This window comes from Camelus dromedarius, chromosome 8, assembly GCF_036321535.1.
Source record: "Camelus dromedarius isolate mCamDro1 chromosome 8, mCamDro1.pat, whole genome shotgun sequence".
NCBI classification, from domain to species: Eukaryota; Metazoa; Chordata; class Mammalia; order Artiodactyla; family Camelidae; genus Camelus; species Camelus dromedarius.
In genome coordinates, this window is record NC_087443.1 from 32,052,127 (window position 1) to 32,067,590 (window position 15,464).

The 15,464-nt window shown below is 38.5% G+C and overlaps 1 protein-coding gene across 6 annotated transcripts in view; it reads left to right on the forward strand.

The window, feature by feature from the left end:
- Nucleotides 1-15,464, forward strand: part of ASCC1 (activating signal cointegrator 1 complex subunit 1) — an 87,685-nt gene that overhangs the window by 64,357 nt on the left and 7,864 nt on the right. For 5 of the 6 annotated variants that reach the window (XM_010984188.3, XM_031461100.2, XM_031461101.2 and 2 more), the window contains exon 10: nucleotides 15,146-15,304. The exons of the other annotated variant lie outside the window; for it this stretch is intronic. In XM_010984188.3, the coding sequence (XP_010982490.1) occupies nucleotides 15,146-15,262 (117 nt within the window). In that variant the 3' untranslated portion in view covers nucleotides 15,263-15,304. The remainder of the gene's footprint in view (nucleotides 1-15,145; nucleotides 15,305-15,464) is intronic. 6 annotated transcript variants of the gene reach the window in all.

A 15,464-nucleotide genomic window follows, 5' to 3' on the forward strand; every position in this document is an offset into this window, starting at 1 on the left:
GTACTTAAGAAAACCATTCTGTTTGCTTATAGCAAATAGACGTCCAGAACTCATAATGACATGAAATACTAGAATTAGCAGATTTAGGCTAAAAACAACTTTTTAAAATCAGGTAGTTGGGAACTATTGCAAAGAAAAAACCATGTAGCAGTTTTGGAAAAGAACCAAGTAGAAATGCTACAACTATAAAATGCAGTAACCAATCTCAAGAACTCAGTGGATGGATTTGGCAGCAAATTAGATATAGCTGCAGAGGGAAATAGTGAACTGGAAGTTGTCAGAAGAAATTATCCAGTATGTTGCATGGATAGAGATGAAAGGTAAAAATTACAGATGAGAGAATAAGTGACATATAGGATAGAGTGAGAAGATTGTTATACATTAATTGGAGTCCCAGAAGGAGGGGAGAGAGAGAATGGGCCAGAACTGATGAAAGACATCAATCTACAGATTAAAGAATTCAAATGAATTCTGAACAGGAGTTTTGTTGAGTGACCTTATATTGCACTTCTGTTTGTTACAAGTTGTGACTGAATCATGGACAACATTATCTAAACTACTTGGGACCCAGCACTTTTTAAACTGAATGGCCAGAGCTTGTTGGCAGTATCCACATTACAAAGAACAAAAAACAGAAATTCAGCTAAAGAACGCTTTTCTTAAAGTAGGTTATTAAAAAAAAGAAAGAAGGATAAAAGGTATCCAGAAATTCTCTTACTATTTTTGTAACTTTTCAGTAAGTCTGGAAGTATGTCAACATAAAAAAATTGTTTAATTAAAAAAATATAAAAGAAAAGACAGACGTGCACGTGGGAGGGTAATAGGACACTAACCATTTGTTATGGTTGTGGGTTTTGTTATTTTTTTCAATAACCACCTTCCAGAAAAGTTTGTTGAAGTCTTGCCTGTGTTTTGTTCCAGTGTTTAGGATAGATACAACTTTTATCAGTTCCCAATCTTAACCACAAAATTTGGGCCATTTGATTTCAAAGGAAATAAGAATTTACTGTAATGAACAACTTCCTGATGAGGCTGTTTTATATTCAAGCAAGCTACTAATAAGGTAGCTGCATCTTTCACTAGAATGTTTTTGTTTTGTTTTGTTTTGTTTTGTTTTGTTTTGTTTTGTTTAAAGAATGAGTCCATTTCTCTATAAAGCCATTCTTCCTACCAGGATCCCTTTCAAACTGTTTCCTATTTAATTCCATGAAACCTATCTCTCACCTCTTACCATTATACTGAAACATCATTGTAAAAAGTCACAGATACCCCTTGTTTAGTCAGTGCCTTGACCTACTTTTATTTTTTCCCTAGTAACCACATTGAGCGTTTTAAGCCCATTTCTCCTTCAAATGTTCTTGTCTCTTGGCTTCAGTGGCAGTTGGCTTTCCTGGTTCTTTTTCCCTGCTTCTGTATCTACTTTTTTCTTTTTTAAAAATTCACTGCCTGATATAGTCACTTCTTAAGGATTTGTCCTTATCTGTCTTTTTCTTTCACTGCAGTCTTATTCTATCCAAATCCTACTTATTCTTCAAAGTCTGATACAGGTGTTAACTCCTCCACAGTGATGAAAACTCCACAGTGGTGAGGACTGTCCCAAGTCGATGGTGTGCTTCCGCCTCTCCATACCTCCCCTCCTCTCCTTACTTTGTGCAGAGATGGGTCACGTGCCCCTCACCGCTTAGTGGTATCTCTTGCACTTGGCAGACACTTGGGAAGCTTTTCTGGATTGGCTCGCTAAAACCGTTTCCTTTAGAAATCAGATTTTGGAAGAGGAGAAGAAAAAAAAGACTTTGTTTGCCCTAGGGGATATTTTTTGCCCTGTACTTGAGATTGTAAACTCTCAGAGCAGGAGCTGGCAAGCTCTTTTCTAAAGACCAAATTTGGCCTGTCACCTGTGTGTGTGGCCCTCTGACTGCTTTTGCACTATCGAAGTTAGGTAGTTGTGACAGACACCGCATGGCCACCTGACCCTTTATGGGAAAAGTTTGCTGACCCCTGTCTTAAAGAGTAGTGTTTAGTTTAATTTTCTCTTATTTCACCCAGTGCAGCTTCCTGCTTTATGGCTAGATTTGATGCTCATATTTAATAGACCCTAGAGATGTATTGGTTATGTCATAGACGTAACTAATGTCATGTCATTAACAGCAGTCAGTCCTATTGAATTTCTGCTTACAGAACTCTTTTCTAGCAAATGTTTACTTCATTTTAAAAATAAGTTTACTGAATTCAAGAGAGCCTCAAGTCAAATATACCTGTAGCTTATACCTCACAGTCCTCCATTAGTATGTGAAGCTCATTTTTCAATTAAATTTGATTGCAACTTTATTACTTCACATAGCAAGGTACAGCTGATAAGGATAATAATGAACTTGAATTTACACTTAAATTCCTTTTATTTAAAAATACATCCAAAACTAATTTTGTGTTTCTGTGTTGTGTGCTCTCGTTAACTTGAAACATGAACAGTGATTTTTTTTTTTGCATTTTCATTTATGCCTTATTACAGAATGTATTAATTAAAAAGTATTGAATGAAAGATAAAGACCAGTGAGCTGGTGGGTAATCATTCTAATTTTATAATTAGTATGAATATCAGAAAAGTGTGGCATTTAGGGAGGAACCTGTGACAAGACATCTTGCCAAAATATGGCCACTGTTGCTCTGCACTGTTAGTGATAAAATATGGCTCCACCTCCATTCCTGATGATTATAAAATAAGACTTGTGGAAATGGGAGATGCAAGAAATCATTAGGGGCTTTTCATATTTTGCTAGTAATAGAAATAATGTATTATATGTTAAAAAATGTGAAAGACTTCTGACAGGTGATTGGGCAGTTTCTTACAGCATCAGATATATAAGGAAAAATGTAGTTTGCTTCAATTTGGTTTTGTACATTCTTGTTTTAGATTATTGGGTTGGGCTTGGGGGCAGAGGAATGATTCAAATCCAAGCAATATTCACCAAAACTTATCCTCTGAATTTGTTTTATGTGTCACTTTGCCTGGAAAGTAAAGTCTTAAAACACTAACGAGTGCAACCTAAGATGTGACTGTCAGTGAGGCAAAATCATCATTAAAATGAAACCGGAAAACCTACTTGGCTGATTTTTAACAGAGCTAACAATCCGAAAAGATGCACCTTCTCTGGTCTGTTGCTGTCTCTTCATGCAAGATGTTTTTGCCTCCCTTCACCCTCTTTTGAGTTTATGTTTATTGGTTCTTCATCTTTGCAGTGGTACTGGAGTACTTAATGCGTTGTCTTGGCTCAGGTAGGGAATGATGGGTTTGGAAGGGTCTAACCTACACAATGACAAGAAATGGGTCGTGATTTGGCACAGACAATGAGAGTAAAAGGAATTAAGAGATTAAAATTACTTTCCTTAAAATTACTTCTAGTTCTTATCAGGATGAAAAGTAAATATTGAATACCTACAAAATATAAAACACTAAGCTACACATTGGTGTCTTTGTTGAGGGGATGGGGTGGGGGTAAATAGTCATTGTTTAGTCCCTCTAATCCCATTCCTTTGAACTTTTTGAACAGGGTACCTGTTCCTATTGTGGGAAATATTTATCTTTTTATGTATTTATTGCTAGGGGTCTAGTGTATCATTTTCGGTGTAGTTCACAAAGGAAGTGAATTGGGTTATGATTCCCTTGGGTTCATTGTGGTTTTTTAAATTGTGATAAAATATACATAAGATTTACCATTTTAACCAACTAAGTGTGTAATTCAATGGCATTAATAAGCACATTCACGTTGTTGTATAACCATCACCACCATCCATCTCCATGACTTCTTCATCATCCCAAATTGGAACTCTGTACCCATCAAACAATAACTCTTCATTCCCTCCTCCCCTCTGCCCTTGGCAACCATTATTCTGCTTTCTGTCTCTGTGAATTTGGCTCCTATATGTACATCATGTAAGTGGAATTATACAATGTTTGTCTTTGTTTCTGGCTTATTTCAATTACATAATGTTTCCAGGTTTCATCCATGTTGTAGCCCGTATCAGGATTTAGTTTCTTTTTAAGACTGAATAATATTCCACTGTATGTACATATTCCATTGCGGTTTTTTAGCTACAGTGTAAACATACCAGTAGCCGAAAATAAATCTGTACCCAGAGATGGTGACAGGGCACTGTCTTCTTTTGAGACAGCGTATTGTTTAGAGATCAGACCAAATTAAACCATGTTAGGTTGTTAGGTGGCTTGGTGCCAACAGTGTCTAAGTGTTATTCCAAATATTAGAGGACACTGTGGAAAGTGATAAAAGAAATGAGAGTGAAGTTCACAGTGCCATGAAACTGTGGTGACTTCTTAAGAAATAATGTCCTGATTCCCATATCACAGTGGTGAATCAATTTTAGAATTAGTGCTCACATGTGAACATTATTATTACAAAATAAAAGTTAGAAAAACAGGATGTAAGTCAATCAGAATGCCAATTCAAAGTTTATTCTCCCAGCTGTAGGTTAAAACATTGGTACCAGTTTTTTGAATTGTAGAGGTCTTGCAGCTCCCTCTTCTAAGGCCTTTTGCTTATTTGACATTTAGCCCACACCTTTGCAGAGGGTAAGGGGGCCATCTGGACTGGACTATAGACAAGTCAGTGTGTGTCATAATAGATAAGGGCTCCCGCGGTGCTACTGAGGCAGGTTTCCTATGGTCCTGACGGAGGACAAAGTACTTCACATCTCATTGTCTAATAAGATCAGATGTCTTAGTTGAAACTCCAAGATAACATGTGGCAGCCTCTCATCTTCCAAGGAAGCATTTCAAACCCAGCTATTTTTCTTGTAAAGAAATTTTCTTTATGCGTGTGTATACTCTGATGTTGCCAAGGGGCATCTCATTTGCTCTTCAGCTTCTGGTTGCTGTTCTCCTGCTGGAAAAGCGGGAATGGAGACAGCTGCGCCGTTTGACCTTGTTTTCTCCCTTCTTGCTTTGTGCCCGGCCTCCCTAAAGTCACTTGCCTGGAGACCCCCAGGCTGAGCAGAAATCATCCCTGCTGCTGACCCCAGTGCTCCCGTTCAGGGATTCCTTTCTGCTGACTTGACACTTCATTTCTCACCTGTGATACAAAGATCAAACACTTACCTTCTGCTATTGTTTGAAGGACAGTTGTGAATAATCTCTGAGGGAAGATGACCAAACTGAAAGTAGGAGTGGTAACAGATGTGAATGAGCATTAAGCAGCCTTCTTCTGAAGGAAAGAATTTATCTGCAGAAGCATTATTAGTCCTGAGAGGGCACCTGCCTTTCTTAGGGCATTGAAGAGTCCCTGCTTGCCAGCAGCCACCTGGGGCAGTTTTGTCCTGTTGAAGCAGTAATATCCATGCCTCAAGGCAGGGCTTGCTCTGGAAGAGATTTTGCAGCAAACTAAACTCCCAGCGGCCCATCACTGATGCTAATTCTGCATGCTGCTGTGGAAACCGGCCAGCTGGGCAGAGCATGCTGCTGTGTGCCAAGATGAAGTCTGGCTTCTTCAGCCGTGTCAGCACGGCCTCTTCTCTCTTCCTGCCTCCTACCTCCACCTCACATTTTTTTCTTGCTACCTTTTAAAATTGAAAGGCTCTGCAGGGAGGGGAAGTCCCTTGGCATTCTGAGTATTGAGGTGCTCAGCAGAATGCCTGGCATCCTGTTTGTATATAGCGGTTTTAATTCACTCTCTAGTAGGTCATTTGGCCTTACCAGCAGAATCTTAAACTTGATAATCTTTATGTCAGCAGTGAGGTGCAGGCCAGACATCCAAAAGTGCAACCCTGAGTAATTATTTGAAGGAAATTTTAAAGCCTTCATTCCCTGGCTGTTTGTCTGGCTTCTTTCTGCCTGGCTCCTCCTTAGGTCAAGCCGATAACATCGCTTATGCTCGCTGCAGCCAAGACAGGCAGGTGGTTTGGGAGAACAGAATCAATGAGGGAAGTTCACGTTCCCATTCTGTGCAAGGAGCCTGATAATGTTCCTTTGCTATTTCAGTCAGTGGAGGTGGGATTTGGGCTCTGGCTACATGCAAGCTTTTTGGTACTGCTTTAACAGAGATGTGCAAAGCAGGAGTGACATCTTGATAGGTAGAGAAATCATAGCTCACTGCTTCACATCCTTCTTGCTGCTTTCCTTTTAGAGACAACTGATGATAAGAATTACTCCTCCCACAGACTGGCCTTGACTTGCTTCTTGGATCTGAGGTGCCCCCAGCCTTCTGGAAGTACATTATGTCCTCTTTTTATTGGCTATTATTAGCTATTATTGGCTCTCTCACCACTGATCCCTGCAGTTTGAGGTTTCAAATTGAATGTGATCTCAGGCAGAGTTAGGGCTGTGTTTGGAGATGTCTCTAGGATAGTAACCACCTAACAACTACATTGCCTTTTATTCTGAAGTAGATGTTTCTATTCTGGTCTTTAAAAATATTATAGTCCTGTGAGACCAGATGATGACTGCAGAGACTGGTAGCTATCAGAGTTTCTAGTAGACCTTTTCTTTTTTCTTTTAAGGAAGCTGCTTTTTGTCCTTTAATGATGCATTGGAGGTTACAGTCAGTGAGCAACAGCTATTAATAGAGCTCAAAATTCCATCTTATAATTTATCTTCCTGTGACTGCTGAGTATCCTGTAAGGTATTGTCCCTGTTTAAGAATGGAGAAATTGAGGAAGAGAGTTTGCCCTAAGGACTGTTTTAACCTCTTTTCTTCAATAGAAAAGAAGTTTCTATCTTTGGTTTCCAGATGAAGTGTGTGTGTTTGTATAGAGTGACATGGCCTGCCTTGGTGTGACTAGGCCCCATTTTGTTCTTTTGTGATGATGTTTAGAAAGAATCCATGTGAGTGCAGCCTATATGAATATTTTTTAAGTAGATGGAAGGTATTTTTGACCTCTGGATGCATTGGATCTCCATTTTCCTTCTGTCTCTTCGTATCTCCCACATTTGCTCTCTTTACGAGTAATCGCTCAGGTAGCCAGAAGAAAATGCAAGGTATAGGAGGGCTTGAGAATTTGAATTGCCTGCTACCTTGGCAGAAACTCAATCTTTTTTGGGGGGGAGGGGTGGGGAATTTTAACAAGCGGAACTTATCTGTGGTGGGGAAAAAACTTACTTGTGATCGTAATTCTAAGATTAGTAATATGACATGAAGAGCTGTGATGTTTTTCAGATCTATTATATTTTTAGTCTGGTGTCCGTATCTTTCTGTTTACTACCTAAAGTCTTATCAATCTTGTACCTAGAGGCCAATTTCAGAAGAATGCTTTGAAATATGCCGTTATTTGTTTGTTGTAATTAGGATCTTCCAAGGGCTGTGATTATAGTTTTTCACATTACTTGTTTCTCTTTCTTGGCCACAAAACCAAGTGAACCCTTACTTTGCTGTCTGATTGCATTTGCATAGCCCAAGGATGGAACTTCTTCCCCACTTGGCATTTTTGGTACAGATTTGTTATTCAGATTGTGAGGCACATGCACCCTGCCTTGTGGACAAGGCCTTATACCAACCTGTGTTCTATGCCTGGTCCCAGGAACTTTTTTTTTTTTAACTTTTTTTTTAATTGAAGTATAATCAGTTATAATGTGTCAATTTCTGGTGTTCAGCATAGTGTCCCAGTCATGAATATATATGCATATATTTGCTTTCATATTCTTTTTCATTAAAAGTTATAAGATATTGAATATAGTTCCCTTTGCTATACAGAAGAAATTTGTTTTTTATCTATTTTTATATATAGTGGTTAACATTTGCAATCTTAAAGCAGAAACTCTTAATCTTATATCACAATGTTAGTGGTCCTAGCCTGTCTCTGTTTCTTGTCTTTTAAATGGAGATAATAAAGCTGAGCTCTGGTTTATATCACGGCAATTTTCTGAAGGGTTATTAATGAGCTGAGCTTTGTGAGATACTTTTAGATCCTGAGATGAAAGGTGTTGTTTAGCCTCAGCAAGGCTTCCTGTGAGAGTGCCTTCCCAAAGAACTCAGAGTGCCTGTCAGACTTTCTTCCATTCATCCTCATACCATCTCTGGTAGGGAGGTGGGCGGGTGAGCATTATTATTAAGTACAAAATAGTGTTATTATTGTTACTATCATCTGTAAACAGGGGGTAATTGTGAGAAATAGAAGTTTGTAAAACAGATTATTGAAGAAAAACACTGGGAAAACTTCAAAGTAGTGTGTATTTGCTATTCCTGTTTACTTTAGATTTCAAAAGTCTAATTGCCATACGGGAAACCAATAGAAAGCATCCTTTCTTGGGCGGTGGTGGGGAACAGGACCCACTGCATCCTTCTAAATACTTGCATTAATTGAGCACCAGTACTTATTTTCAGTTGCACCAGATTATGTTCTAAGGGTTAGTTTAACTCATGTATACCAGGGATGACTGTAAATTTCATAGGACTTACATTTTTAAAAAATTGAAGTTGATTTTCAATAGTTTCAGGTATACAGCAGAATGATTCAATATTTTTATAGATTATACTCCATTTAAAGTTATTCCAAAATAATGGCTAAAATTCTCCATGCTGTATGATATGTTCTTGTTGCTTATCTATTTTATACATGGTATTTTGTGTCTCTTACTCCCATACCCCTGTCTTGTCCCTCCTCCCTTCCTTCTCCTCACTGGTATCTACTAGTTTATTTTCTATACCTGTGAATCTGTTTCCCTTTTACTTTATACATTCGTCTTATTTTTTAGGTTTTACATATAAGTGATAACATACGGTATTTGTCTTTTACTGTCTGACTTATTTCACTAAGCATAATACTCTAGATTCAGCCACATTGTTGCAAATGACATAATGCCATTCTTTTTTATGGCAGAGTAATATTCCTCTGTGTGTATATGTGTGTGTACATACACCATCTTCTTTATCCATTCATCTGTTGATAAATAGTTAGTTTGCTTCCATATCTTGGCTATTATGTAAATAGTGCTGCTGTGAATATCAAGGTGTATGTATCTTCTTGAATTAGTGTTTTTGATTTTTTTTGGATATATACCCAGGAGTGGAAAAGCTGGATCTTATGGTAGTTTTAATTTTAGTTTTTTGAGGAACCTCCATTTTGTTTTCCATAGTGGCTGCACCAGTTTATATTGTCACCAGCAGTATACAAAGATTCCCTTTTCTCCACACTCTCACCAACATTTTTTTTCCTTTTTTTTTTAATTGAAGTATAGTTGATTTACAATGTTGTGTTCACCAACGTTTTTTACTTGTAGACCTTTTGACGATAGCCATTCTGACAGGCGTGAGGATGTATCTCATTGTTTTGATTTGCATGTCTCTGATGATTAGCAGTGTTGAAAATCTTTGCATGTGCCTTTTAGCTATCTGTATGTCTTCTTCAGAAAAATGTCTATTGAGGTCTTGTGCCCATTTTTTAATTGAATTGTTTGATTTTTTTTATATTGAGTTATATAAACTGTATATATATTTAGGATATTAACCCCATGTCAGTCATATCATTTGCACATATTTTCTTCCATTCATAGGTTGTCTTTTCATTTTGTCAGTGGCTTCCTTTGCTGTGCAAAAGCTTTTAAATTTAAGTGAATCCCATTTGTTTATTTTTGCTTTTATTTCTTTTATCAGGACTTACCATATTTTGAATTGTTATGTTGGACTTCACAACTACATTTCCTCTTTTTGACAAGTAGTTCACTGAGGCCACCCAGCACAAGAAATAGATTTTCTTAAAGGAGAGATCTTTGAAAAGAGTGACCACTACTTTGTCTAAGATTGAAGAACAAGAAGGAGTCTTATTTGGGAAGCCAAATGGACAGGGATCCCCAGCACATTAGTCCTTATGCTGTTGAGGATTGGCCGCTCATTCAGTTTTGTAGCTTGAGGTCACAGATATGAGAAGGTTCCCCTCCACCCTCCTCCCCACCTCTATCTGAGATGTTCAGGCTCATCCTTGCACCCTAGTCACATGTGGAGTTATATCTGGTCTTTTAGGGTTGTGTCAAAGGACCTGGGAGGAAGGAGTAGAAGGTCTGAAATGAATGCAAGGAAAAATGACCAGGTTAAGAATAGCCCTTAACTCTTGCTGTTTGTTTTCTTCCAGTGTGTACTACAACACTGCCAGAAATCAATAGTCCCTCCTGGTTCTCCCCAGGAAACAACTGTGTACAAACTAAATGGTCATGTGAGGAGAGGACAGCAGGATGGTTGGATCTGTGTCTTGAGATTCTGTCAGGGAAGCTTTGGTTTTGACCAGAAACCTTTCATCTTGATGGTCCATGTTTGTCTCTGTACTTGGTGATAGGAAAAGTTTGTTTAACTTTCTGAAGATAACTGTAATCAATGAAGGACAGCAGCTGTACGCATAACAGTTTTCAAATGTCATGCTTATACTTGAGTTTAAAATTTTCTTCTTAAATCGTCCAAGTCTACATATTACCTACAAGTGATATCACAAATATAGGCAGTCTTAAATTCTATTTTTATTTCCTTATCAAATATTTGTAGTTTTGTGCAGCTGTTCATTGTTTTGTTCCTTTACAGCAAGCTTTGATAAATGCTGGAGTTCCAACACAACAGGGCTCTATGTGTGCGTGTCAGAGAAAGAAATGTTTTTGGTAAGAAAGTGGGTTAGGTTTCAAAATCCCCAAGGGAGTTGTTATAAAACAACAGTGAGGAGAAAAAAATCTCAACACGACTTAAATACCTTGCCATGGTTCTTTTTTAATTTAAATTTTTCCTGTGAGCTCTTTTATTTTCTAAACAATGGACCACTTTGCTCTTCTTAAACTACTTTAGGCTATAAAGAGCAACCAGGTTTCTTTTTTCTTTTTTTAAACTTGTAGTTTGAGCTTTCTCCTCTTCTCCATTCAGGTATGGAATTAAATGGAGCCATTTAGTTGATGTGTGCTTATTTTCATCCAGAATTCAATTAAAATTCTTCTAGCTGAACTAGAGCTAATTTTTTTTAACCAGGTCCAGGATAAGAGGTGATGGTGAAAGCAGGAAGAACACATGCACGAATGTGTTCATTTCAATCTTTGGGGGTTTTGTGAGCCAGGCTTCCTCATCGTGGTCTCAACAGGGCTGTGTTTGGAGGGGCATTGGCCACTGGGAGAGGCTGGAGAGAGCAGGCTGTCAAGAGCTCGGACTCTAGAGTTAGGCTACCTGGGTTTGAGTCTTAATTTTTTTTTCTTTTCCAGTGTAATGAATTTCAGTTTTTCACTGTTTGCTTTCTGTGTATTCTTGGGCAAGTTACTTTAGCCTTTTAAGCCTCAGGTTCAAGGATAAAATGAGGATTAATAATAGTATCTGCTTCTTGGGGCTGTGAGGAGGCAGTCCTGGAGCCCCAGGTATCATGCCTGGCATACATGCTTGCTCAGTAAACTTTGGCCGTTAAGATCTTTATGTTATTAGCATTGCTGTCAATAGTAATATATTTGGTGTTCTGACCTTTTAATATAGAACAATATTGGCATTGGGTAACTTTTTAAAAAAAAAAAATCTCCTGTTACGTTTGAGTTTATAAAAATTTAAATTGACACGGTAAAAACCACCAAAAGCAAAGTCAAAAGACAAGTGACAAATTGGGGGGAAGATATATTTGCAGTTCATCACACAGACAGAGGGTTCATTTCCATAATGTATAAAGAACTACTACTCAATAAAAACAAAGACAATTGTAAAGTTTTTTTATGGTGATGTACTTACACTTAACTGTGCTACAAATTCATCTTTTTTTTTTCCTGTCTCTTTCCTCTCATCTAGAAAACCACAGAGTGTGTTTTGTGTTTCATTCATAGTAGTTCACATCTGCTCCAGTCTTTCCAAGCCCACTACTACTGTTTTAGTTAAGACACTCAGTGTCTCATGACTTAACTGTTACCCTGTCTCCTTTTCTTTCTTCTCGAGTTCCTTTCTCCAGTCTGCACAGTATACCGCACCCAGATTCACTTCCCTAAAACATGTTCTCATCTTGGGCCACCAACCTACTCAGAAGCTTTCAGTGCTCCCCCACCCCCGGTCTAGAATGTAGTCTAACTTCTGAACCTGACCCTCAGGGCCCCATTTAGTCTGACTCATCCTCCTTATGGCTGTAGCCTTAGTCTTTTTCACCACTTCTTTTTAAGAACCCTCCAAACGTATAACCTGGTCTACTCAGCCTGGCCCTCCATACCCATTTCTCCCCTGATGCTGCCCTCCCTCCTCTCCACTAAGTCGTAGACTTGCTACAAGGCCCAGCTTATTTTTGTCTCTTCCAGGTGATTTATCTAGATGCCTCAGCCCTCTAAGTCTCTTGTTTTCTTACCTCCCACTGCATTTATTCATTGCCTGTACCTCTCCTCCTGTATTATTTTAGGTAAACTTTTTAAATTGAATACATAATACAGTAACTTTTCATAAGATACACACACTCATGTCATCAGCATACTTCTGTTCTGACACATGCCCCGTCTCCCATAGCAGATGGCAAGTGCCTGGGAGACAGAACCATGTCATACGTCTCTTTACATGAAAATGCACAACATCGGGTGCTCAGTGACTTCCAGATCAGAAATGTGAGCTTAGACTAGGCTTTGATAAATGAGAGAGACATAGAAATGTAAAGGAATATGTAAAATTTCCATTACTACCTATAAATTCTTTCTTGACAACTAGTTCCAACTGAGATATGATTAGAGGTAATACCATTTAGGTAAGTCTTGTTCAAGGATTCCTGGGTGGCAATCTATAAATAAGATTTTAAAATCCATCTAAACAAGACCACATCATAGTTTTTTTTTTTCCAACATGAAGTACACAGACATCTACGACATTCATTTTTGTTATTTTATCCAGCAAATACTGTTTGATCATATACAGTCTACTAGGTACAGTAACAGCATACAGTAGCATTCAGCTTTGAAGAACATAAAAGATCCTTCTTCTGTAAAGCTTATAGTTTAATGAGTCACTAGAAATAATTGGCAGAACTAAAAGAAGGACTTAGGATTAAAGATACAACAATGACTAAACAATAAAATAACTATGAAAAATTTGTTACTGAATCATTATAAACACACAGAACAAGAACACAGAGACAAAGGCTAAAACGAGGCTTGACACTGCAGTAGGGACTTTGGATGAGAAATCCATTTGATTATGACATTATCAGAAGGTATGGAAGAAGATGGCAACTATGAAGGTAGAATAAGGACAGGTTAAGAAGAGCAGAGAGATGTTATTAACATCATAGAAGTATGTAATTTTCAGTAGTGCTTTACGGTTTACAAGGGAGGTACTTTGACTTGTTCATCAGTTGAGTCTTTGCCCTCATGATTTCATGCAGTGGGTGGTGTCGTCTCCCCATAGCTACCTAGCCCCATGTGCCTGGCCTAAGTTTAGACTGACTTCACGTTTTCCACCAGCTGCTTTTGCCTTAAGGGAGCATGAGAATTTGTTTTCAGTCTTCTCTCTTAATTTTTGTAATTACTGCATTGAAATCACATCCCGGCTAACTTCGTTATCACCGTTTACTCTTTGCTTTAAACCTCAAAGCATGAGAAATCTTCCTAGCAAATCATGCCATCTGGGGGTTATAAGTACAAGGCAAGGTGAAGTTGGAGGTAAGTCACTTTCCAGCTCCTAGCTGTGGTGTCTCCACCACTTGGAAACACAGGCACAGAGAAAAGAAGGTAGAGGATTCATAGGCTGCTAGTCCCTGAAGAGTAATCTGTTGAAAGATCAGTTCCCTTGTAGTTTTGTTTTGTCTTCTATTGGCCCTTTGGTTATGTCTTTTTGTATCTAGAAGGCTTCAGTTTGTAAAGCTATAAATCTGTCAGTTTTGTCGACGTGACTTTCACCTCAAATTAATGTTCAGCAAAGGGATTAGCCGATAAATATTTCAGGCTGTATTTCTTTACACAAAAGGGTGGATATGGTTTGAACAGGCTGCCAAAGCCAGGAAGAAAAGTTAATTGTGTAAATCAGTGCAGGCAAGAGCTGATCACCTTTCTGAAAGACAAGACAATGCGGCGGACAGCCTCTAAATAGATCTTTGGGGTCAAGTTGATGCCATATTGAAGAATCAATATTTACTGGGCTTTAGAAAGTTACCCTTTAATGAACCTCAGGCATTTTGCTAGGCTATTAATTGCAGGAAGAGGAAAGGCGACAGTGGCTGGAGTCCATGGTGCAGAAATAGTATAAAAATAAGTGAAGAGACAAGACAGTCTCTTGCTAATGTGCAAAGGTCTCACCCTCAGGTTCTGTTCAAGCATTGCTGGTTTGTGTATTGAAAGGCTTTCTCGGGATCTTACTGACATTTTAAAAAAGAGCAGTTCTTGCATCTTAACAGAAGAAGGTCAGCCCTTTACTCTTTTGACACTCCTTATCTAAGCAGTGTGGCTTAATTTTCTGGGATGAATTCTGATGTCATTTTGGATTCTGTCTTGTAAATGTGCTAATCACCAGAATAGGTCTTTCTCAGAGTGTGGTTCATCCCTCCCTCTGACAAAGTTGAAAGCTTTTTAAATAAGAATTGTAATAAAGAGCATTTACTTTAGGATGCTGGCTTGAATCCAAAGCCTGATGAAAGGTTTTTGATAAATATTATCATTTGTACTTGTTTTATCATCCAGTAGAAGTGTTCCTCTGGCTGTTTGGTGTGTGTAAGTGTTCTGTATTCCTCAGTGGGTTATCAGAATCATTTGTAGGGCAGGAACCTTATCTTCTGTTTATTTTAGTTAGTGTTTCTAATAAATGTTGACTAGGTGGAGGAATGTATTATATCAAATTTTATCCTGGCTGTAACAGAACTAACATCCTCCCTGGTCAGTCACTGAAAGTCACAGGAGCAGCCTTGGTAGGTCCTGTGTATCAGGGTATGGCCCTGGGATGTTTGTTACAAGTTCTTGATCATATCTGCTCAGTAGATGCATTTTGGAATTGACTTTTCAGACTCCTTTCTCTAGTGCGTTTTGTCAGAGGAGCCTATTCAACTAATCAGAGAAGAGCTGCTGTTCCGTTCTCACTCCCATTCCCACTCCCATTCCCACTCTCCAGGATCTTTTTTCAGAATAAATACTGACAAGAAAGCACAGGACTTTGTTGGGATTATTGTGGTGTTTTCACATTTAATATTTTCATCTGTGATATTCTTTGGATATTCATTCTGGGTTTTTATTCTTCCTTTTCAGCTCTTTGAGAACTTCTACTTTGGTACCCTAAAGCTCAATTCAATTCACATCTCTCAGAGGTTCTCAGTAGACAGCTTTGGAAACTATGCCTCCTGTGGACAGATTGACTTCTCCTGAGGTGGATCTCGGGAAGCACTCGAAATTGAACATCCTGACAAGGTGCTAAGGAAAAGTATCATTTTAATTGCCAAGGAGGGATGTGGAAATTTGGGTGGTAACTTCCCTGGGTGGTTCCCTGAGGACACCATGCTGTCTAATGGTTGTCCACAGTTATCAGACAATCAGCCAAGATGGCTGTGGGCACAGGGGGAGAACTTAA